Here is a 26559-nt window from a genome sequence, read left to right as displayed (position 1 = left end):
TTTAGCATTAGCCAGTTACTATCAACCAAAATATTGTGTTGAATTCCAGCCAGCAAGTCTACGATACCAGGACTTCGTGATTCTTTTCAGGTATTTTGCTCCCATAGGTGGTAATTAGTAATCTCTCACTGCTTTGATAAACTTTGTATGAGCTTGAAGTACTTGATCTTTCTTGCAAGGAAAAAAATTAGTTAAAAATGTATATAAAGGTGAAAGTTAGGCCCCTGACTCATTTAACTGCATTTCTTACTGAGCTTTCTACACAAAAAAATATTCAATAATTAAACAGTTCTTTGTGAAAAAAGGAAAAAGGCTACAAAGGAAAATATTTAGGAAAAGAAATACTTTATTGGAAAAAAAATTACATTTCACTTGCACACCATGAAAATATTTGTTTAATCTTCATAAGAAGAGATTAAGATTTTCATCCAAAAAAAATACACTCTGTATTACAGCATTACTCATTATGATGATAAACTCTGCTGGCATCCGCACTGTTCATTTCTACTGAGCAGTACAGCAGGATTAAAATGTGCTTCATACAAAAACCCTAAATATTGGCCTCTTCCAGTTGCTCCTACTTCTTAGTTCAGAAAGGCTTCCAACCCACTTGGGTTAATATTTAAAATTTATTTTAAGCAAGGCCAAATTTTTGTCACCCTTTCCTTATTTAATTCTGAAATAATTGAATAATTGATCAATAACCTAAAAAATTCATATTCTCATTCTCCCAGTTATTAAGTTAAAAAGCACATTAAAATAGCATTTATGAAACAATGGTTCATTTCCCAATTAGTGACATAAAAAGACTATATTCAAAATTACACAAACAACAAATAGTAAATTCATGAACTGCATTAGAATAAGTCATCCAGAATGTACACATTTCTCTCTCATATAAACCAACTCCTATAATGATAAGCTATGCTGCAGTTTTCCAGCGTTGAGAGGGGGGAAATATTGTTCAACCAACTAATATTAATATTTTTACATAAAAACTAACTTTACTAGATTCAACTGAAAAATGTTTGGATAAGGTTTCCAATTTGCAAAGCACTTAAGCACAAATTCCGTCTTAACCATGTAAGACAGAGTGCTTTGCTAGGTATACCATGTCATGTATATACCATAAGTGATCTTACAAAATTACTTGTTAACAGTTTCTGCAGACAAAGTGTTGTTAGGCTGACAATTTGTAGTTTGTTGCTTCAAAATGAATTTTTTGAAATGCCTGCATTTATGCTAATATACCTTTGGTTCAGGAAGATTTGAGAAAAAAATGTAAATGGACACACACACACACACACACACACACACCCACCCCAATTAAAATTTAAAACTTAAAAGGAAAATAATAACCCACAGGCTGAAGAATACAGCACAATTTTAATTTAGTGCTTCCTGCACTGGAGTTTGAGCTTTACTGGGCACCTTAGGCCTTTCTTGTGTAAAAGCCCATGAATCCAAACAATGTGGCAGCCTTGTAGGATGAACTAGAGGTATTTGTTCCATAAAATTATCACTGATGGCTTGGGGGTGGGAAATGTGAAACAAATACCGGATCTGCTAACATTGGTAAGGTGCGAGTATTGTCACAACGGAAATTGAAATAACCTGTGATGTTAGCAAAAGAAAACCATTCTGCTCTCTATTTCTAGTGGTCTCCTGATTAGGAAGACAAATACTAATTTTCTAACTATGAAACAATTTCCTGTTATGGGAAATGTAGTAGGCTGGAATAACCCAACTAAGATTATTGGGACTTTATTACTGGTTCCACCCAGTTTGAGATTTTCTTTTTAACCATTAAAAGAAGATGATACTGGCCAGTAATACAATATCTGTATTTTCAAAAGGAGCTGGCTCTTACTTTTAGAAGAGTAGGTGATTCTAAAAGAATTCTAGATAAAATGTCCTACTAACTTAGTACATACTATTGTACCAAATAAGAACTATTATTTTATTACACGTTCAGGCCCAAATCCCAGCAAGTGCTACCGTGTTTTCTTAAACTTTAATGCAGGAGTAGCCCAAATGGCAGCAAAAGGAACTAGCAGTGTGTGTGTTAAAAGTTTAAGGACTTATTTGCAGGATTGAGGCCCAAATCTTCCAAAAGGTGGGCAAAATTCTATCCTCATATTTCATTGTCCAAATATACAAAGAGGCACCTGTAAATTAAGTATATTGGCACCATTTAACCTCCCTGGAAATCCCCCCCTTTTTAATCCATTAGCAGAATTTCATCAGTAAATCCAGCACCGAAAAAAAGTGGGTAACCTAGTGGGATTCCAATTCAGGAGAAAATTGGGCACATAATCTGGCATGTAACCACCCACCCACCCACCTCTTCCCCCACTTTGTTCAGGCACAGCCTAGGCACTCTATTGAAAAACAAACCCAGTCTTACTGGACCCTCCTTTTCCTAAGATTTTGTCACTGAAACAAAAAGCAAAGCTACATATCTAATCTGCCAGCTCAGAAGAATTGTCTTCCTGAGTAGTGAGACAGAGAAGTAACTGGATGTTGATAGTTGTCCCTGAAGAGCTCAAGACTCCTCACATATACATGGTACCTACTGATTCTGATTAGTCAGGTATGTGCATAGTATTGCAAAAAAAGTATTCCAACTAATGTGTTAATTTCTTTAGTTCTTTGCTATCTCTGAAAAGTAGCAGCAGCAATTTCTTTCCATCTACAGATAAGTGAAAACTCCCAAGAGAGGAAAAAAAGGCTAAATTCTTACCTAAGTTTTGGCAAACAGTCACTCTTAAGTATTATCAGGAGACTAGACTGCTCCCCTACCCCCTTTCAAAAATTGCTACTACTTATTATGGTCAAAATCTCCAGTCCTCGTTAAGTACATTCATATCCCAGGCATACACAACATCCGAAACGGGGCCCTAGAATCTGACGCTGACACTGGCACCTACAGGAAAGGCCCTATAAAAAAAATGTAAACAGACAAAGATGCATGAAAACTCATAACAGATTCTTGACACTGGAAGCAATTTGCTTTTGTCCTGTTCTCCCAGCCAGAGAAATCTGAGTTGACAATGGATCCGTTGAAAGTCAGGCCACATATTAAGGATAAATTCTTATTACTGTACAAGCTTCTCAGCTTACTATCATGTACTGACTTAAGAAAATATATTTTCTTCATCTCTCCTTTTTGTACTTCATTTGAGAGGCAGCTCTCTTTCAAATCCTGTGCATCATCCAGTCACGTTCACCTTGATTCTCTTGCCTCATCTCTTCATACATAGCTTACTCTTAGTTTCCTACCTCCAGGGAAATTATTTAAACAAAAAACAATTTTAACTTAGCCCAACCTTTACTTCATTATGTGAATGCAACTTGAAACCTAAATTTGGAGCCTACTTGATAATTGATTTTAAAAATAAAGATGCACAATTTAGTAGTGGACAGGGCAACAATATTTAAGAGTTTTCCCCCCCCAAAGAGTTATCTGCTATACTACTACTACTTCCTTCTACAATTAAGCATCTAAGCCTTATTGCAGGAAAGATGAAATTCATGAGAGCCAACCAGAAAGTACACAAACACAAGAGCCTACATTTTCACTAGAAATTAAAAATCACTGTCATTACACAGCACTCTTTTTTGTTGTTGTTTACTTTTTATATATGCCTCAATGACACCTTTAAGAGAGGTAAATACAGAACAGGTCCACCTATTCAATACAAAGCACCAGCACCACAAACGTCAAGTACACAGAAAGTTTGTTTTAAATATTTTTAACAATTTAGAACTAAAAAAATATTACTTTAAAAGGCATCTTTATTTATGTTCCTCTGTCCAGGGCTGGTGGGGTTGTACTCTCCCTACCACATGGTCGCTACCCTTCTACTCTCTTCCCTTGCCATTTCACGTTCCTGGAAGAGGCAGATATGGTGCAACTGGGACCTGAAACCACAGTGCTGTCTATAAAAATAGAATTCATTCAGACTTTCCGCTTGCATTCTGAAGGCATGCACAGCCAGCCCCCAAATTCTTCCCACTGCAACTAAAATGTCAGCACGCACACACACACACAGATGTATACATACACACGCACACAAACCACATATGCTATGATCTTCTAGACACGGTTTTTCTAAATAGCAATGCAACAACAAAGGCAATAGGTAAGTAATACATGGGATTTCTGTGGTAACATATGGCACAGCCCCCTCTCACATTGCTGGCACTCTCACCAACGTGCTGCTTTATTCTCTATCCCATAAATTCAGTTTTCTGCATCAAGATCTGCAACTACTCACTGGGGCACCAGTTCAAGAATGCATCAATTAAACTTGTTCAGGAAAACACTCAGACACATGCGTAAGTCCCATTTGTTTAAAAGACCCATTAAAATTAAAGCATATGCTTAAGCATTTTCCTAAATTAAAGCTATAACGAGCCCAGTAGCTGAAGCAACAAGTGCCAATTTACAGAATGTTTCCTTCAGTGTCATCATTCAGTTCCTGGTTATCTGTACGGAAGCTCTGAGGCCACTATAAAAGGCTGCACTTTTGGTATGTTCTTCCCTCTAGAAAATTGCCTTCTGATTCGTATTTAAACAATGAGCAGGTAGTTCAGACTCTTTCTGACCAAAAACATATCTGCAATATCAGATCTCCCAGTGTTCAAGGCCATTCTTTAGTGAATTAAGGACACACTTTTCATGTTTCTGAAAAGAAACAGATGCATCTTATTATCTTAAAACCTGCTAATGTAAAATGTACATAAACCATCATTTTACCCATTATTCAACGATACTGGCAGCACGATGTATACTTTCAAAGCTTAACTCCCAGTATTGACATTCATGGCAGTTATTACATTTCAGAACGCTAGCAGAATAGAAAATTATCTTTCAATAGTCTCAATTACCAACAGTAAATACCAAAAGAACATTTTCAAAGACTTTATTTTTAAAATCTTCTATTCCAATTATTTTACAAATAATCTGTTCCTCTTAACAGGAGGTGAGTAGTGTTCTAGGAGTGATCAGTGAAAGGATGCAATCTAATGCAAGAGAACCAGTTGTTTTCTTTCTCTCTCCTAGTTAATCAAAAAATATCTTGGCTTCAAAGAAGCCAAAAATTTATATCATGTATGTACTGGCTTGTAAACCAATTATTTAAATGGGTAAAGGTGAGCCACTGTGTTATTTAATTGAGGGACACCTGGCGTACATACGGATAGACAAATCAACTTCTCTGCTGGACTTGAGCAACTGAACAAGCACCTTTAAAAGAGAAATCACCAGGGCTCTGCTCAATTGGATGGCCTGCCTCTTCCCACTCACAGAATTGACCTAAATATGCAATATGCAATACAGGAATTAGGGATATAGCCTCTAAATTAGAACTTCCTAGACCTTAAATGCTGGAGGCTGCAAGTGATAGGAACAGTGGAAAAAACCCTGGTCATACCCGTTCACTATCCCTTTCAGCATCTGCTACCACTGTGAGACACAGGATACTGGGCAAGATGGATATATGGTCTGACCCAGTGAACGGCAATTCTTAGGTTTTCTAATGGATAATGCACAAGTGTGTAATCTGGCACTGCACTTGAGTAACAGTTTCCCATCCCATGCTCTTGCTTATGTGGCCTTCATCTAAAGCCATACTGTATGTTAACAATGTGCCTTGTTAGGGCACAGCACAGCCAAGTGCTGCTTCGAACAGAGCGTGGAATGAACAGAGGCAGTTCCTGCTCCAGAGCCCCTAATCTCTTGTGCATCATATAGGACAATATACCATCTGACCTACCAGTAAGCGTGAAAGTAAAGTGCACATGGGAATGGAGATGCAGAATGCTGGAGTTATTTTTCAATAAATGAATAAAGGTGTTTGACAACTAAGGAACTAAACTCTAAATAGCAGCAACAACATAATCCTGTATAAAACTCAGTCTCACACTTTGGAGTTCCTAACTGCATCTCCTTTCCTTTCATGGATGTTACACCTTAACTCTCCAAGTAAGTCTCTGCTGTTATGAAACTCATTCAAAGAAATGCTCAGAAGGCAAACCTATTATGATTGGCCAATCCTGTGATTTTACACTGGGATAACATTCGTCTCTAAAAATAGGCTCTTTCCCTAAGTGCCCATTAATTCTTTTTTACCCAATTAAAAAAAAAAAAAAAGTCTTCAATTGAATTCACTTTACCCAGGAAGACTATCAACTGTTCTTGTTCTCTTTAATTCTGAAATGGTCCAACATTTAGATCTTTTTTTTGGATGTTACGCACAATATATTAAATGTAGACATTTATTACAATCTTTCTTGCCACATATCATAAAATAAATTAATACAATCACCGTAACAATATCACACAACAAATCATCACTTTCCAATCAAAATAAGTATGAGATACGTCTAAACAAGGCAGTATTTTTAGCTAGAAACCTTGGTCCACCGAATATTTTATATAGGACAGGGGTGGGCAATTATTTTGGGCAGAGGGCTGCTTACTGAGTTTTGGCAAGTCATTGATGGCCACATGACAGGCAGCCAGGGGCAGATAAGTATTAATTTTCTAAATTTTTTTAGGGGCCCCATGGGCTGGATAGAATGGCCTGGCAGGCCACATCTGGCCCACGGGCCACATTTTGCCCACCCCAGTATAGGATTTTGATTACAGATTCATTACATTTGAAAGTGTAAATCACCAAACAAACATTTTAGTTAGCTATTTTACTACAAGCTTTTTAAAAAAGTGCGCTTATACCAAGCGAAAATAAAATTTCCACAAACCACATTTCTTTGACATTATCATGATGAGTTTATCCATGTAACTTTCAAGGAAGTCAAAGTTTAGAGCATGTGAAAGGTACATTTAGGCCAGAATAGAGAAAATAATTCATTTTAAGGTAAGTTTTGGTCTACCAAAATGACTCCACAAATTAGTGAAATTGCACTAATCAAAATGGCTGTACACATGGACTGAAAATGTCATTACCAGAAAAGGATTGAAATACAAACTGATTAGCTGTAGCAAACAACAGGAACCTTCCTTTTTCTTACTAGTCATAAAAATTAATGAACAGAATTTACTGAATCTAGTAGTCTCTGCCAAGGTGCTTGCCCTCTGCAGTTAACAGACGCCCTTTTGGCTTACCTTAGTTATCATTTAGTTACTTTTTTGTGTAAGGATTTCTGAGGAGATAAGACCACAGGCACCAACTTTGGTTTTTGCTGGCAGGTGGGGGTTTTTCTGCGTTCTTGCACCAAGCCCCACACATGCACAGAAGCAGCAGCGTATTACTTCAACCCAGCACGCCCAACATGGTTCATGGGTGCTGAGCACCCGCTAAATTTCTTCCATGGGTGCTTTAGCCCCAGATCACCCACAGAGTCAGTGCCTATGGATAAGACTCACAACTCCGGAGATCTGGTCACTTCCTTGTAATAAATAATGGTTAGATGTCCTGAAGGACAAGTAAAACAAACATTTCCTGGTTGTTCCACAAATAATTTCATTATAAATGCTATTTTTGTGAATCAGGACTCGCAGTAGAGATGATATCTTTTATTAGACCAACAAGATTTTTGCCAAAAATTCTTCAATTTCTTTAAAGAAATATTTTTCAAAAATCTTGTTGGTCTAATAAAAGACATCATCTCTAGTACAAGTCCTGACTACCTGTTCCTCCAGACCAATACAGCTACAACCTGGATATCTGACACCTTTGTGGATGTCGCATCCACAAAAGGAAAAGGGGAAAATAAGGTTGATTGGATATGATTGTGCTGAGTTGATGTATTTTGCTCTAAATTGTGTTCTTAAATGAAAAAAACAAAAAAAAAAAGCCACTGCCCTACACACACGCACACATGCACACTAGAAAAAAAAGTGCAGTATAACATTTAACAAGTAAAAATGAACCTACATTTTATGCATAGCTTCAATATTTTTAAATATCTATGTCTGTGTGTTTCAATTACAAAAAGGTAAATACCATATGCATTTACAGGAGTTTGCTTAATGATTCCTCCATTGTTAACAGAGGCCAAGCATTATTCTAAACCTTCCACATAGGTCTAACCACATTTGGGGTAATTCAATGGGCAGTTAAATCCAACAACATATAAGCAAATCCCACTATCTTCAACCCAATTTACTTTCAGCAGTGGCTGCCAAATCTTGTCAGTAGAAAATCTGAACTGCCAGCTCAGCTTTTAAAGCAGATGTTTGCTCTTCTGCTTTCTCCTGAATATTATATTAATTTCTTACGATGTCATAGCTATTAGGCTAGAGATCAATGACTGAAGTGCTCCACCTTCCTCTGAAGCACCAGGAACAGGCCACTGCTGCATTTCCCAATATCTGACCTCAGTCAGTGCTCCAACCTGCTAACACACATGTTTAGTTCCTTATTAGCTTGCCCCTACTCTATCTTATGGTAAAATGTGCTTTCACCTCTGCTTTCCAGATTAAAAAAAAAAAAAAATCTGTGTTAAATGATAATTCAGTCCAACTCCTGTTGGTTTAAAACAAACAAATCAAAACTAAATGTAGCCATCAGGGCCATTTCTGTAGATCCACAAACTAATATATTTTTCCCTTCATGCTAAAAAGGACTTGTTTTGGTAGCAATTATCATGTTTGTCACATGTATGGTCTCTTGATAGCAAGAAACTTGGATAGACTGTTGTTATTACTACTATGATTTCAAAAAGGGAGGAGGGATTATGAACTTTCTTTCACTGTTTTCTTTGAAATGAAGAACCTGAAATTTGCCTTAAGCTATGGAGAAATAAAGATTCTGGATGGAATAAGGTTAGATTTACAACTGAAGCAATGCAAAAGCCTCCAAGAGATAGGGCAGTGAAATATCCTTTTTGTTCAAAAGCTGTTGTCTCTAGAAGTTAAGATTTCCCATGCAGCTTCCATAGTAAGATATACAGCAAAAGCTGTGTTAACTGGCACTTTATTAGCCAGAAAACTCTATTAACTGGCATCTGAGGGATGCGGCAAAAGCGAAACTGGAAGTACCACTTCTGGGGGACTTCCCGTTTTGCTGCCGCAAGCCAAGTTTTTCTTTGCCACTTCTTCAGCCCACGGCCCAGGGCAAAGCAGCCTGCATGGGGCAAAACAGCTTGCACAGGGCCCCCCTCTCTGTCCCACGGCACACTGACACCGGGGAGTGTACCAAACGGTGTACGTTTGATTAACCGGCATCCCCCATTCCCAGGGGATGCCAGATAACAGAGCTTTTACTGTATCTATATTAAAAAGGACAACTGATGAATATAAAGAGCTGTTTCTCTGTATATTTATGAGAAGTGATTAACAAGAAACAAAACTAATTCAAAGTTTAAAAACACAATACAGAGGAAAAAAGCTACTGTTTACTTTGCCACCTTTACAAGATTTAGAGGACTGTCACAAGCTCCCCCCTTCAGTGTAGATGGCTATACTTCATTTGACACCAGAATTATTATTGCTACAGTTATTTCATGGCAGTGGTTACCATAAATTGTGGCAGCAGTCAAGTTTACTAGGTAACCTATGGATTCTTTTTCTGTTTCTTAAATAAGAAAGACAAATTTGTAATTGCAGAGCAAAATCAGACTCGATTATGAAACTGTTAGCTAGGTAGGACAAAACCTGAGAGTTCTCTAAATCTATTACAAGATGCATTTACTTAAATGGCATTTACTGACTGAAAATGAGGGATTTAAGAGGCCTATGAATTATACTACCTTCGTCCTATTAATGAGAAGAAGAAAAAAATCAGTTCAGCCTAACATTAGCTGTAAAAATAGTTTTGTTTGCCCCCACTAGAGGCCAAACAACAGTACCAATAACAGAAAGTCCACACAGGAACTCAGTGAAGATAACTTGCACAACTGCAGACTTTAAAACCAGACCCAGGTTTGTTGGCAGGAGTGAGGGAGAGTGGCTCAAGCTAGATCACTGACACTGATTATAAATCAGACAACCCTTGCCAGGAGAAGGATGCTGGGGAGGAACACAGGAGACAACGACCTTGTGTTTTTGCTGTGCAAAACAAAGCTGCCCTCCCTTCTTGGTGAGCATCTGATCTCTGCTATTGTACAAAAGTGCAATTTCTGTGCTACCAGGACAAGTCCACATGCCAAGAGATGTCAAGAACTTGTGACTGCTCACTGAAGTCAACAGAAGCTGTATGTGGTCAAGACCTTCCGCCGAAAAACAGTAAATATAAGATGTGCCTGAGAGTATGCAGGGAACTGCAAAGGACTGAGGCCCCATGCTACAAAAGCTTCAGGGGACAGAAGTCTGATAAAAAAAATGGAATTATATTTCCCCAGCTGTTCTGTAAAAGGAAAGAAAAAGCTAGGTCAGGGGCACCGTTATACTGAGGTGCTCAGGTACTACAGTGATTATGAGAGAACAGTAGAGCTATCTAGATATATTTCAACATCCCGCTATACACAAGCATGAAACAGACAAGCAATGTTGTCCATCTTGCTCATGAGAGATTCAAAGAAACTTGATAAGAATATAGCAATATAAATGATAAATATAAAATGGAATAAACTGTGTATATAAAATCTTTGCTCTCATAAAATCTCTAGCAACTTATTTGAATAATGAACATAAAGTTACTATTTGTTCTGCAGCACAAGAAAAATGGTTCTGAAAATGGGCTATTGCAAAGAATGACACTATGAACAACAATTTTTCTACACATTACTCACCATGAGCAAGCTTATAACTAACCCAGCCTTTCCCTACATAGTGCATTTACAAATGAAACAGACTACTCATTTTTATTAAGCAGAACTGCCCTCTGGTGTTTATAAACAGAACTATCCATGAAGACTAAACTGTCCTCAGCAAATAATGAAGGTAATCAGTAGCATAGTATTCCAATGGATAAAAATTGCTAATAGGTTACTTAGCTTTCGGAGTAGGTAGCCACATTATTTTCCTTTCATAAGGAAGCTTTGTCTTGAATAATCTTTAGTAAAAAAGGAATGAAGTCTGCTTTCAGAGGTAGAGTTATAAGTTTCTATGCAGTGCTAGTAAATAGATATTTGTTTCTTTGTTGTCCATCTTTTTTGGAGTGGGACATGGGAAGAAAGTCATGTGGATGCTTGTCGCTGAGAATAAAGCGATTAGCACCTGTAGAAATTGGAACTGTGTAATCATTCATAGGCTCGAGACAGGAGCAGTTATCAGAAACATGAAATGACACCTCAAGACCTCTGCAGAGTACTGAAAGCAAAACATCTCTCAAGTAACTCCCTACACCCATCCTGGACCTTCTGGGCAGTTTTAATCATACTTGATTTTAGAGTAATTGAAATGCTGAACACCACAGTAGGCTACCAACTGGAATCAGCAAAAGGAGCAGGTAGCCAACTCAATTGGCACAAAATGCATTACTACTGCATAGGCTCCAGTCAGTCAGTTATACTAGCAAATTCACACCCAATGTCTTTGGCAAGTCAGGAACCCTTGTACTCAGTTGCCCAGGGTAATAAAAGACTGAGTGAATTTCACAGCCATTTTGATACCTTGCAGTAAGTTTCAATACTTGCTGTTTTGCTTTTAAACCAAGCCAGGCCGGCACATATGTTTGATAATAGGTATCTGCCTATGCTGGGTGCTATTTCATGGAAGTCAGGTTTCTGTCACAGATCTAAGGCAAACATTACAATTTACAGGAAAGAAAAAGAGGACATCAATACATTGTGCGTTATTAGGAGACATACAGCCTTTATAACACAGTAGCTTTTATTATTATCGCTGGGTTTTCTATGTCCTTTTTGCTTTGGACCATCCTTAATTCCAGCTGGGCCGAGTTTGGTTTGTTTCCTTCTCCAGCCTGTGCTAAAAATATGATATTGAAATGTCAATAACAGTAACAAAAAAGAAAAAAAGAAAAATTGTAGTTTCTTTCCTTTCCCACTATCATTTTTAATTCTTCTACCCATCTGCCCTAATATCCTAGGAGCTGTCTGGCACTTCAAAATCCCAAGACCCCTCAAGTCTCCCAGAATTATTCTTAATGTTTTATCGTTGCTTATAGACTGATCCAGATAAGTTTTGAGGTCATGCAACTTTTCTTCGGACCTTGATGGAAACTGAAAGAGCTCAGCAACAATGTACTTGCACATATCCTAGGTGGGAAGTGCCAAGCTGATGTGCTAGTACAGTCAAATATATGCTCAAAGCTGCATTCTCCTCCACTTCCAACGGTAAGGCTAGTTAAAGAGTAATCTCTTCAGCTAGACACAAATGCACAGCTCATTACCAGTTGAAGAATCCATTCCAGTCCTAACATATACAGGAAGAAGAAAATTCACCAGAGATGAGGCTCCTTCATATTGCTGCACTCAGCTTTGCTACAAATTCTCACATCACTGCTCTAGCAGTAATACAAATCCACACCTGTTGGTTGCAACACTAGCACAAAATGGCTAGTGACACTCATCACCATATCACCCAAAGCAAGAATAAAGAACACAGTGGTAAACAGACCAGCAGCTGAGCTAACTCTAGCCCCAGCACTGGAATTCCCTAATACACTGCTGTACAGAGTGCAGGAGACTTCTGCAGTGCTGAAAATCAAAAATATTTCAGACTTTTGTTTCAAAGAGGATGTGAAGAGAGTAAATTCAGGAGCACAGAGTGAACTGATTACCTTTTGCACTTGTGATGGTCCTTTGTAGAACATGTTGCATGGCTGATACAGTTTTTTCACATGCCACCTGTAATCATAGGAAATACATTCAGGTTTCACTCATATTTCAATTACTCAAGTTATTAGCAGTGCTTTTGAAAGGTAAAGTTTAGAGGATAATTTGAAAGGTAAAAGAAAACTGAGTTGTGCAACTCTATAAAAGTACAGAAAGAGTTTGGCAGTGAATGTAATATACGGCACAAAAATCTTTGGAATTCTTTAATAATCCAAAGTAATAAACCAGGAATAAAATGTTCAAAGCAAGAATGCAGTATCCAGAAGAGCCATAAAATAAGACCCTTAAGCCGATACCTGATTTTAGGCTCTTTTTATGAACCAAGGATTCAAAAAGTTAGAGATATAGAGTATCTCAGATTGAGCAACATCCCAAAATCATTTCACAGACTATATAAAGAGATATTCTAGGTCAACTGCCATTCAAAGGATAGTAATCCATCACTCAAAGATACTATTCAAAAGGGTGTTCTTTGGGTACAGAAGGAAAAAATATCCTTTCCAACTGCAGATATTTATAAAAGTCATTTTATATACACAGAATTTAAGTTTCCAAGATGGAACTCAGCCACAGAAACAGCTCAAACTCTTTCAAAAAGTGCCAAATCTCCATTTTGTGGAACCAGTGGGGGGAAAAAAAGTGAAAGAAATAGTTAATTGCAGCATTTGCCATGGGATGATGAAAACACCCCAAACATTATACCTTAAGATTGTTTGGATGTTTGTGTGTCCAGGCCAAGAGCATAGCAGCAAACAAGTCTCCTGTTCCAACAAAGACAGCATCCACTTTAGGAGACTCCACACGAATTCTCTGCATCACTTTCGTACCATCTGCTTCGACTACAATGCAAAGACACATTTAAATAACAGGCTTTCTTCTCCAAATAATACAAGAGTAAGATCACCAAACAACAGTGCCAGCAGGGTTTCCAGCATTAAATTGATAAGTTTTGAAGAGGATCTTAAAGATGGTCACTTTCTGATAGTTTTTTCAAACTGCGTTGTCCCTCATACTCTGTCAGACTGGAAAACACAGTGGCAACCCTTACACTTCACATTAGGGCTAAGTACAGACAGTCAAGAAGCCTGAGCATTCACTTTGATTCCAGAAATGCAGCCACATGCCAGCAGTGACCTAGGCCGGAAGCCAGGGGCTGCTAGAGGATGGCTTCCTGCTCAGCTGGACCAGATGCTTGGGCTAAGGCTAGGCCACCCACCTTGCAAAGAGTGGCGGGGGGGAGGGGTGTTTGCAAAGGAGGTACAAAGCGCCCTTGGATGCTGGGGGGTTGCGAGTTTAGTTGAATCTAGTGGGGGTATGGGGCACAAGTTCAATAAACCAATTTAACCTAAAATCGGCTAACCTAAATCCAGCCATGTTTATCTTAAAGTAGTTTGGCCACTTTGAAAGTGGTTTATGTGCACTGAACTTCTGTTGTGTTACAGATTTGAACTGGTTTTTGATCAATTATGCCGGTTTGTGTGTAACTTCTGTCCCCAGCCCATTTGGAGAAGATGGAGGTGATAGGTCACACCTTAACCTTCCTTATAGAATAGCAAACCACAGCATGTACAAGTTACAGTACAGTTTTTTCCACCTTGATCTCAACAGCAGTTGATTCAGTGAGTCTGGTGCATGTAGAAGTTGCTGAAATCAAGATGGGGCATCATCTACTGAAACTTGCGGCCTCTGGGTTGTATTAAAAATGGAGGAGTAGCCTACCCCTGGCCTGTTAGGTACATTTGAAATGATCAGAATGAAATATATGGAAAAAGCAGCTTATTTACAGACATATATAAATGAATAGCACTGAAAAATATCAGCTGTTTCTTATACAAGTTTGTATTTCACTAAATTTTTTCATTTGGCAACCCAGCCTGCCACCTCTAGATTTGTATTGCATGGGCAAAGAAAAAGCAGGATTATTTGCCATCTCCACACAATGACACTCCTTTAGCATAAAAACTTCATGCAATACTTGGAGCTTAGAGAGCAAGCTTAGTACTCCTGCAAGGAAAATGTTGAGGGAACAGAAGCAAATATAAACAATGTGGAAGGAATGGCCTATTCTGTCAAAAGAATAGTATGATTTTTGATTTTGACTGCCAAACCTAGAACAAACCCATGCAACTAAACTGCCCCTTGCTTTCATGAAAGCAATTTATTTTTAAAGTAATAGAAACAAAGAACTGTTTAAAAAACAAACAACCCCTCCCCCCAAAACCACAAAAGCATCACTTACTTTTTCTTTGGCTCCCCAGTGCAATTAGGTAGTTGTTTCCTAGAGGTGCCTGTAGATCTGAGCTGGTGATCACCACAGTCTCTGGTCCCATAGCATGAAGCATATCCATTACCTTCCCAAGTGTGAAAAACACAACCATTTCATTGCATATCACTCATGGATTCTGGATATGTTTGCTTCAGTAATACTTGTCCCTGCAACCCTCAGAGGAAATTTATCTGAGGCTTCTCAATCTCCTTTTCATTTTGGGAACTACATATTGGTATGTTTCAAAGCTCATATGTATATGCATAAATTGTGTATATGCACACGAACATGTAAGTGTTGTACTTTATACAGATACATATTTCCTGTTTCTGTATTTCTCACTTGAAATAATAATCCACCACTTGTGACATCGCAGTTGGTTGCTATGGGTGAGAGTTTGATTTCACAAAAGAATCAGTGATTTCAGTAATGTATTTATCATAAGCAGCAGATAAAATATTAAATCCCCTAGAAGGATTTAACAAAAGATCTTCTCAGTTTACTTATGACTCATAAGCACTGAATAAGGACTTATTTTTATTATTTTATTCTGTGCTGCTTTCCTTTCTTCTAAGCTTCAAAGTTACTTAAGCAGACTTCTTCACACATGCACATATGGTAAAAAGCAGTTACCTATCCAGCTTGTACAATGCATCTATGAAGTAACGGAAATTCAAATTTTCTTCTATACTGAAAAGTTCTTCAAGAATTTTAGTATTTCCCATTTCAGGATTCATTCTCCACTACACTATCAACTGGCTCTGTTTAGTTAGGGATAATGCTAGAATTAATCTCAATCTAGACTTGGGGTAAAATTCTGATCCCAATGAAGTCAATAGCAACAACATCTATTGGTTTCAATGGAACAAGGATTCCAGCTTGGGAATTTGTCTTCACAGGCCAGGCCTTTCAGGCAGTGGAAGAAAAGCATGTCCACAAAGCCACATATGCACACACATAAGCAACATTAGAAACCAATTTTCAATGCAAAACATACTTTTATTACTACCCACATAAAAATATTCTCATCTAGAAATAATGCTAAGAGAGATTTTTATTAGCAAAAAAGGGTCAGGATTTGGCAGCTGTATAACAATCAGACTGACTGATGGATAATTCATTTGTAAAAATCACTACTCACTAGCATATTAAAACATTCATATGTGCATAAAAACTAACCTTCCCAACATAAAGCTCACTCCTTAAGTGAATACTTGGGCGCTCGGTTCTACCAACGAGGATCAGAATAGCACACACTGTTATAACTAGCAGCAAGTTGTATGAAGGGTTTTCCCTGGGAAGAGCATACCAGGGGGATGCAAAACAGGAATAAAAATAAAAAGAGCATGTGATCTCTACTGGAAAAAAGATAATCAGTAACTGACATTCAGATGGCTTTGCCACAGGAAAAGCTGAAAACATCAGCGCTGCTACAGTCAGACTGCTCTCCTAGGTGTTGTTACAGCCACTGTTTGCCTGAAACTTGGGTTCCCACAGGAAGGTAGACAAATCAAATCAGAAGAAATAACCCCAGAGTCCATTCAGCAAAGGATTTTAATCACATTCACTGAATGAAGTATGCTGGAACAGAAATGAATCCTTCCTAAGTCACCATATTCTTCTACCATTTTCCATTCCGACTGCAGATTTCAGCATTTTCTTGAGAAAAAGTGTCTCCCTACAGTGCTAATTCCTCTCCTCAAAACAGCATGCTTCTGAAACTGGGAATCTCAGCTCTCCATACCAGTATCATGACCCTCTGTGCTTGCAACTTGGAAGCAACTAACCACCAAAACTTGCAGCAGGGTTCTAAACCGTTGCACACCCTGGACTACCATCCTGCCATTCAACTTTCTGGATATTAAACCATCTGTTCCCTTTTAGTAAAAAATCTTGTTCCTTGTGATCTGCAGCAGGAAAACAATCCAGACCCCAATCCTTGCTGCCTTGTAGTATTACAGAGCTAGTCAGAAATTTTTGCTCTCTAGCACATCATATAAGCAACACAGGAGCTATCAAAAGGAGCTGGATACTGCCAACAGAGGGAGCTGCTAGCATAACACTGTCATCTACAGCTACTTTTAGGACTGAGTACAGTTTCCATCTTAATTAGGGCATTTTTCCAGTGTGGACGGGGCAACATTTACAATACATGATGCTTCCCTCCCTTCCCCCTTCCATAAATACTTGGTTCAGGTTGAAATATTTATTACCCCTCCATCCCCACTTCTTTTTTCCTTAATACTTTGGGAAAGATCTTCCATTTGGTGCTGGACCTTTGAAAAGAAAAATATTGTGACCATGTCCATACGTGCGTGGACACTTGGTTCCCCAGGGACAAACAGTGGCAGCGCACCTTGTGCCACCACTAGTTGTCCCTGGGAAACATGTGCTCTCTATTGCACAGCAAGTTACCCCAGGTGGAAAAGGGGAGACTGGGGTCAGCACTGGGCTGGCCACAGCAGCCTTACCCAGGGACCTGGGGGCTTTCTAGGGTCGCAGTGGTGGCAATCCTGCCACGTGGAGCCTAACTGGCAGCACAGTGCAGCTCTGGCTGGCCAAGCTCCAGCTTTGGGCAGCACACACTGCTGCCACGTGCACCACTCTGTTTTTTTTTTCCCCATGGGCTTTTCCCCATGATATCAAGGTGTCAAAAAAACCCCAATCCTCCATGCTGCTCCCTTGCAGCACAAAGAACAACTTAACCTGCAGTATGTGGTGCCACAGACATGTCTGCAGTGCCACCAACTGCATGGCCACGCTCGTGTGGATGCAGCCTGTGTGTCCAAAGCATGTCCCCTAATTATCAAAACTCATTAGAGAAACAAAGAAGGATGGAAATGAGACTATCTGTAGCTTTACAGATACAAAAGAAACACCAAAGTAACAGGCAGATACCTGGATGTGCACACCAGACCCCACCTACCTCTATAGCTTCTTTTTCTGTGTGAATCTTTCTTCCCGTGAGTAACCTAGAGTCAAGAAAACAAATTTTAAAAAGACAATATATTAGAAGCAACCTCTCTTTTTTAACCAGGATGAATATTTTGAACATACAATATCTTGTTTACAAGTCAATCTAAAGCAATTTACTGCATTAGACGGTGGCTATACACAAAAGTCCTGAAAGACAATAGATACACATTTGTCTTGCTTTAAAGCTGTTCAAAATTGTGAATACCTGTGAATATGACCCCTGTGACTAGTCAAGTACTTCTTGTAGGAATTCTGATTGCCTCAGAAAAACCTATCACCTTACTTATAGTCTCCCATGAAACTATACAACTCTCTCCCTTCAAAGGAAAGGAGGCCTGGTGCATCATCGGGGTCTGACCAAGGAGCCCAGACTACAGAACAGAAAGGCGCATGAGACACCTGAACTACAACTCCAATGGAGTCATTATTAGGGGGGTATTTCTAAATCAAGATATTTCCATTTTCAGCCAGAATATTACCTTTTTAAAGGGGGGGGAGGGAAAAAAAAAAATCAAATTTTCTATTGCCCCAGGGACAAGATTTACCAAGGAACGCCATTCTAAGAAAAATTAACCCCAGTACATACATACACAAAAGGAAACTTTGGGTACAGCAAAAGGAAGAACGGTCATTTGTCTCTACTTGTAGTCACTGATTGACCAGCTATTGAGAGAGACAGAAATGAGTACTTACTCAGCCTCAAACTGGTTAGGGGTAATTATGTCTGCAACAGGTACAACTTTGTCTCTGTAAACTGGAAGAAGGTCTTTTGGCACATACTGAAAAAGAATTGGAAAATTGAATCCTATCAGCAATAATTCTGGAAGTTACGGAAGTATTTTTTCTTCCTTACATTTATCTTTGTTCTATAATATGCACACTACTTACTATATCCAAATAGGAGGAGTATTTAACAGTTGAAGAATGAATTTTGAACCCTAGCTAATCTTCCTAACTGCACAGATGACTTGATGTTACCTTAGATAAACCTCTGTTTCAGTTTTCCATCTCTCTCAAATAAAGAATTACTCTCTACCTAGCTTGAGGATAACTTCAATGCGAGTATAATTATTTTGACAGCAGGAGTGGCCAGCCTTCACCATACATGCCAAGTGGCACAGGCAGCCTCTTGTCTTTAGCTTGACAGGTCAGAGAGGGGGCAGGCAGCACAGTGGCAGAAGGGGCAGGGAGTGTAAAACAGAAAAGCAGATCAGGCAGGGAGCCCAAGGCAGAGAGCAGAGCAGCAGATCAGGCAGGGGAAGGGGATCAAAGCGGTACTCAGGAAGCACATGGGGCTTAATTTGTCACACACTTGCCAAAAAGGTTGGCCCCCATTGTATCATAGGATCAAACCAATTCTTTGGAGCAAGGGCTCCTGGGTACAATGAAAATACACATATGAAGAAATAAAAGACTGGAATTAAATGATGGACTCCTCAGCATTCTCCCCCTCTTGATGTCCTGTCAAGAGCCCCCTCTCCACCAGCTAGTCATAGGAATCAGGGAAAGGAGAGGGATTCTAAACTAGAGGGGCCAATGCCCAATTCTTGGGTTTCTGGGTCTCCCAAGCTTCTCCCTCAGAAAGTTAAGGGTGGGGGGCTGAGGAGAGAAGCAAAATGTCCCATAATAAAGCCCCAGACTTACTTCTCTCCTCCACCAGATGATACTATTTTATTGTTGCCATTAGAGATCTGCTGGGCACAGGAGCCCACCCACATGAAAGTAGTTGCAGACTGGAAACTAAGCATGACACAAGCTACTGAGACAATTTTTTTTGTGTTTTTTTTTTTAGAAAAAAATTCTGAGCAACCCTTGGAGCAAGAAAGAATGCAGTCTCTTTGGATTTATTGTATTTACTTGGATATAAGATGACCCTGACTATAAGACATCCTCCCAATAATTAGATACTATACATGGAAAAATTATAAATTGCATATAATTTTCCAGATATAGAATCTAATTATTAGAGGTATGCCTTGAATCTGTCCTCCTCCTACTGCTAGAGCAGGGAAAATAAATCTGGGGGGGTCAGGTAGCCATTTTGCTCTCACCTTCCCCAGCTTCTTCCCCTTGCAGCCCCTTTCCCCTCTTCTTACAATAAAAACCGTGCTCTTCCTCAGAAGTGATGAGCAAATTTGGAAAAACTGACTTTGAAATAAAACCTAGCTGTAGTCATTTGCATATAGTAGCCATAGACTTAATTCATCTAGACTTGATGCATTTTACCTTTTCTGAAATTGCCGTAGGTTTTAGCACAAGTACTACATAATCACACTTCATAAGCAGATGCCAAAGTGCTACTTAAAGTAGTACAAACTATGCATGATATCAGTCCAAAGCCAACAGGTTGATGATTTACTGTATAGTTCACTGGCCTGGGCTTTGCCAGAAACAAGTGTTTCAAGCAGTGGTGATGCAACAGCTCAGCACTGCTCAGTATCCACATGTACTCCAGATTACAACCCTCCTGCCTCCAAAACAGCTATGTGCTAATTAGTCCCTCATTCATGACTAGAACCGAGTGAGTACTGGGATCCGAAACCCGGCCTGGCTTCACTTTATGGGGGGGGGAGAGGGAGGGTAAGACATGCTAATCCCATGCAACAGGCTGGGAGGGAGGGACAGAGGAATTCTGGGTGAACTGTTTGGAACCCCATTTCATGATGTTTTCCAGACATTTACCTCTGGTGAAGAACTAGGAATCACTGGAAATGGGGGAGAAAGGTGCAGCTCAGCTGTGGAAGTGACGAGGAAGTAAAAATATATGTAACGTAGTGGCTCACCATGACTTTAAAGAGTCGGTGCTGAAGGGGACCGTGTTCATCAGGCATGGGCATACATCTGTTTTCCAACCTGTGTACCACGGCACAAAGTGTGAACAGGCGTGCTGCGGAATTTTCCCATGGCAATGAGCTACAACAGGTATGAAGATGGGGAATGCCTTAATAGGTATGCTATGGAAAAACTGTATTAATGTAAGTGTGCCTTGGGCTGGTGAAAAGGTTGAGAAACACTGATATATCCTTATTCAGATATGGCTGCACTCATCTATCTTTGTGATAGGTTCCCATCAGCATCTTGGCCTTTTAGCTAAATTCAAATGTAGCATTTTTGGCATTAAGAAGGTGGTGTCAGGCTTGGCTCTGCCTCTCCCAGTGTCAGTTCCCTGTGGGAGGAATACCTGCCCTTGCCCCTTTTTTGTTTTGGAGCTTTGGGGGGAACGGGTATTTAAGGGCACGCATAAAAATAGGTTCCCATCAGCATGTTTGCCCAATACACATCATGTACTTTTACGGCTCAGTGTTGGCCGTATTTAATCAACTTCATTGTTGGTTTCCATTACTGAGCCTATGCTGTTTTCAGCTGTTCAAAAGATAGACATAGTATTTAATACATTTTCCTTGTATAAAACAAGGGGCTTTTTATCCAATTCTTAATGGGGGAGGGAGGACCTCATCTTATATTTGAATAAATACATTATATCTGAATACATAAAAACATGAAAATAAATTACATGAAACGTGAAATAAGAGGCCAGAAACAAGTTTATTTTACTTTTTTTTTTTTATATTAGGAATTTATTGGGATCTCTCTCAAGTGTCTTAGAGAAAAGTGTCTGATACTTTCTGCTTTCTTGTCCCTTCTGTATGCCACATTCCTTTTTATGAATGTCTTGACAGCTATAGCAGCTGCTGATGCTGGAAGCACAATTCTTCCGCTTCTTAGTGTGCCTTCTGTTTTCTTGTCAAACCAGTTCCAGCTGCTGCAGGAATGGCAGAAATCTAAGAGCACCAGCAAAGCCATCTGCTCTTCCTTTTTGACCAATTAGCTTTGTACTTTTACTCCTTAAAGGTGAAAGCAAACTACTGTTCCTGCAGGTTTCCAGCAACTCACCATTCCCCAAGTGCCCTACATGTCTAGCAAGCGAACGCTTAAAAAAGAAGGAAGAGGAAGGAGGACTGAAGAGATCTGGAGTCAAATTAAGTCCTGATGTAAATGGCAACAATATTAGAAATCAAAGTTGCTGCAGAACAACTGAATGTTGCTCTATTAGTTTTCTGATGTTGACTAAGCAAATAATGTATGCTCAACAAATATTAAAATCCTACCAGCCTGTGCTTCAATCCATAGAGTAAAAAACCCAGAAAGTATAACTTAACATTCAGGCAATGGCACGAAAACCCTATCAGTGTGCTGGAGTTTCCTTAGGACAGTTTTGTGAATGTTTTCACTCCTGTTGCAACTCAGATTCACTCAAGTTAATTAGCCCCTTTGGAACAAGTTCACCTGGGCTAACGTTCTCTATGCCTTAGTTACCCATGGTGGCTAATACCTCCTTGGTTCCATTTTCTGGTCTCAGCTGTTACACTTTTAGATGCCTTCAGAGACAATGTCTATGTGTTCCCCACCTTCCTGAGGCTCCAATCTCTAAGTGCTACTAGTATATAAATACTGTATTATCTTGATATCACACCCTACCCCCCCAGTAATGCACATATGAAGGGGAAATAAAGACATTTCCAAAAGTATGGCCCCTCAGAGCAGAGACAGAGCCTAACCTTCACCTCACGCACCTTCCCCTTCCTACTGAGGCAAAAATTACCATCTTAATTCTTTCACAAATGAATCATCAACATCTCTTGGGCTGCTCAGCCAAAAGCTGAAACTGTAGCTATTGCTGAAGACTGGACTCGATGAGTGGATCCAAGATTTTGAAAAGTGCTAAAAACAGTCTGCAGGGCTATGAAATAGGGGAAGAGGGACAAAGGGTAACTAACAGACAGCAAAATTGAGGGAGGATGCACTAGCTTGCTTGGTGGAACATCAAAACCATGAAGAAAGGAGAGAGGGCCATTAACACTTGTGCAGTGAAAAGTGATTACAAGATCTCAGGTCACTTATAATGAGCCACGAAGTCAACTGGCTCTGCCAGCACTGCCTGAACAGATAAACCACTCCTGCTTCTGGGTGGTTGCTTTTAAACTTTGGATGGAGGAAGAATTAAAGCCACAAGTAAGCAGGGATGAAGGATGCTGGGCTTGACTGGAGCCAGCAGGGGAGGCAGGGACAGGTGGGGTGTTTACACTAAGGTATAGCTCAGAATGGCTACACCTTACTGCAACAGGAGCTGGGTAGTATGGATCAGAGATAATCCTGCCCCAGAGTGGTGTAACTTTGTGTTGCATAATGAATGCTTAAAATCAGGTTCAAGTGCTAATGTGCAGCCAATACAGGTGTTAACAGCTCCAGGAGCCACCCAATATTACCATGTAACAAGGCCCTTACAGCATGTTCATGCTTTTATTCTGGGCAGAAAAATGATCTTTCCTGCTTATGACATGCACCACAATTTTGGAATGGCTAATTTGGGGGGGGAAGCTACACATGGTATGTGAGTAAATACATTATATAAAGGAGCTCATCACTGAATCTTCCCTTGAGCCAAAACTTCCACCAATGTGCTGCCCATGAGTATTAGGTTAGCCAACATCCTGCAGGTGCACTGGACTAGGCCCTCATACATCAGTCCCGTGGGGCCTGTTGAGTTTGACACCCCTATTCAACAAAGACGACAAAACCAGAACAGGTGCAAAAAAATAAAATAAAATAAAAAAGGTCAGGGGAACAGAGTACCAATTTTACAAGAAGAGGATAAAAGAGCCTAGATAAAACAAAACTTAATAGGGGACAATTGCTCTAAGTACATCACAGGGGCTAAGTAGCAAGGAAGACGACAAGTTATCTTACTTAAAAAAGAAATTTAAGTGGGCATAAATGGGCAATGAATAACCAATGCCAGAAAATAAAGTGGCACAGCCTTCCAATACAAGTAACGGGAGCAAAAGACTTCACTCATCTTAAGTTGGAGTTTAATCACTTTATCAATGAAATTGCATGGTGTGCTTGCCTGCTACCTCCCAGTCCTGTGCCCTTAACTGATTAACCAAGAACATAAAAGAGAAGCTTTGGTGTATGGCCAGAATTCTCTGTGATGGTTGTTCATCAGAAAAAAGTAACATTTAAAACAAACTCAATGTAATTTTATAGTAGCCTAGTGGTGACGTGTAGGGGGTGCATGTGCACCCCCTGAGAGCGCTGGTGCACCTGCTCACAGCCAGTGTTCTCCTCTTAGGTGAGAGGCGGGGGTGGGGGCAGGCGAGAGCACTGGTGACCCCCCTGAGAGCACTGGCCAGGGAGTGGGGGCACCAAAAAAAGCACTGCTAGCACTTCCTGATCGGCATGTGCAACCGGTGGGGAGGGGGGACTCCCTCCCAGTTGCTGGCTGGCCACTGGGGGAGCAAGTGCCCCCCCCTCTCCCCGACTCAGGAGGCACCAGTCTTCCATCCAGTAGCCATTTTTTCTGCTGTATAGCAAATAGAAAGCCAAGGATAACACACCCTGTACTAGTTATGAACTGAAGTGAGAACACACATGCAAAGGCAAACCATATTGCTATTAAGTAATAAGTGAAGTGCTACTTTATGTGGCAAAAATCGAATAATTGAGAAGACAAACAAGAAACGTATTAGGACCAAGAATAATAGGTAATGCATTGAAAGTGAAAGCCAACTGAAACACCACAGTTGTCATTAGAAATTTAGATAAACATCAATATCCAATTGTTTGCTTAACAGTAAATTAAAACATACCATAATGCCTCATGTAGAAGAGCAGATGGGCACCAGGACCTTTAGGCCACCTTGTTCGAGCCCAGCTCAAGAGCCAATTGTTTGTTTTTTTGGAAATCACTGTTAAACAAGTCATGTCCATCAAGGTGCTAATACTCAAGTGTTAACATCACACAGACAGTGACAGAAAAAGAACACGCTGAGGAGCAGTGTGGGAGATTTTTTCACCAAGATGGTCCATATACTGGCTGTTCTGTGGGTAGACAGTAGACTACACTACCCAGAGCTACTGACGCAACACCCTTTACAAGCACTGAGTTTATCTGCATGAAGTTAACAGCATTGTAAAAGACACTGGAATTGAGACCCAAACTTGAGACTGGCGACTCTGCTTTGGCACACACAGCTCTCAATGCAAGCATGGTTCAAACAGAGGGTTACCAACCATAGAGCCTTCTCCATTCCATTTGTCACCCATCACTGGATCGCACACTGCAACAGAGAATAAATCCAATTTTAGAAACCAACAAGGATCTGCAAGTAAAAATGCTGCTAAGAATTGCTAATAGGTATCTTACAACCTATCCTTTTAGTAACTTTCATCTTCGAACAACTGCCACACTACGCTGGAGCAGAAGTTTATAAACTGGCGATCTACAGCCCATGGAGGAATTTGGGTGCAATCATGAAGAGGTGTCAGGGGTTGTAATCAATCACCCTGTCCACATTGTTTAATCTGCAGAGATGAGGAGGGGGAAAAAAGGTGTTGTGGTATGAAAACTCCTGCCTTAAATCTGAGCTCTAGAATATTAGAACGCTCAGCAGAGAGATGAGAAAAGTTAATGTTTATACAATATTTTAAGCAAGAAGAATTTTTCTTCCAGACCAGACCTGGCAAGCACACATTTGGCATGATAAAAAATAGTATTAAACTTGACATTTTTGGCAATCTCAGTATCATAAATAATGATAATACCATACTCTAAGTAACCTCAATTTCAAAAGAGTAAGAACAGTCCTAGCAGCTAGTAATGTGTGCTAGAACACCAAAACTATCCTTGGTATTAGAGTTAAATACTGAAATAAAAACATTTCATAGTCCTTTTTCACCAGTCAGCCCATCCATACTCATGCAGGTTTCTGTGGATGTCAGTGGGAAGCCTGGCTTACTATCTTCCAATGAACAGAAAGAATGCTAAGAGTCCAAGTGACTTGATTATTTGGCTGTTAAATTCTGCATTTCTCGGATGGTCCACAGCTAAAGTGGTTAGTTTCTAGTTTCTGTTTCTAGTCTGTTATATTTTTTGGATTTAATGCCCAGGCTGAAGGCTGTTGCCTTAATAAAACCTCAAAGAATATGTTTTGCTAAATGTTTAAAAAAGAAAACAAAAGAAAACATGAATATTCTATAAAGCTTTTACAAAACAAGTTTGCTTTCAAAAAGAATGTAAAGCATAAATTGTAGGCCAAAATTTAATGTCTAAGAAAAGCCCAGTTCAAATCATGTTAGCTAAAGCTATCTTTACGTATTTTCACTGGCTTTGGCAAGTACTTTTTTACTATGTCAAAAGATTGTTAGAACAATTTCCCCAAACACGTTCTGTATGTTCTCTTTGACATGGTATAAGTTGCTTTGTAAACAGAGGCACCGCTTCAGTCCTGGAACAGAGGGAAAATCATATTATAACAACACTTAATTTTTTACTTATTTTTAATAAAGAGCAGGTTACTGCTCAGCCCTCTCAGATGTACTTAACAGTTCGCAAAAAAAAATTAGCACTATACCACAATCAACCCATCTACATGGTGAAAAACCACATAGGCACGTCTCCATCACCAATTATTTAAATAATTGGTTCTGGATAACTAAGTTGGAAGTACAACTTCGATAGGATCATTTAATTTCAATGTAAATAATACATACATTTAATGGTATTTACAGAAAAAAGTTACAAATACTGACTGATCTTAATTTACAGA

General features: G+C 39.5%; 1 protein-coding gene across 1 annotated transcript in view; it reads right to left on the bottom strand.

The window, feature by feature from the left end:
* Nucleotides 1–326: 326 nt before the first annotated feature.
* Nucleotides 327–26559, bottom strand: part of PDXK (pyridoxal kinase) — a 71923-nt gene continuing 45690 nt past the window's right edge. The window contains exons 5-11 of the mRNA XM_090061594.1: nucleotides 25025–25071; nucleotides 18644–18729; nucleotides 17901–17946; nucleotides 14948–15059; nucleotides 13411–13547; nucleotides 12654–12720; nucleotides 327–11839 (exon numbers count right to left, since the gene is read on the bottom strand). Of these exons, the coding sequence (XP_089917720.1) occupies nucleotides 11727–11839; nucleotides 12654–12720; nucleotides 13411–13547; nucleotides 14948–15059; nucleotides 17901–17946; nucleotides 18644–18729; nucleotides 25025–25071 (608 nt within the window). The 3' untranslated portion in view covers nucleotides 327–11726. The remainder of the gene's footprint in view (nucleotides 11840–12653; nucleotides 12721–13410; nucleotides 13548–14947; nucleotides 15060–17900; nucleotides 17947–18643; nucleotides 18730–25024; nucleotides 25072–26559) is intronic.

Source organism: Crocodylus siamensis, chromosome 1 (genome assembly GCF_052110815.1).
Source record: "Crocodylus siamensis isolate JL-2025a chromosome 1, ASM5211081v1, whole genome shotgun sequence".
NCBI lineage: Eukaryota > Metazoa > Chordata > Crocodylia > Crocodylidae > Crocodylus > Crocodylus siamensis.
The sequence above is the reverse complement of the archived record's forward strand: the minus strand, read 5'-3'. Positions and strand labels throughout refer to the sequence as shown.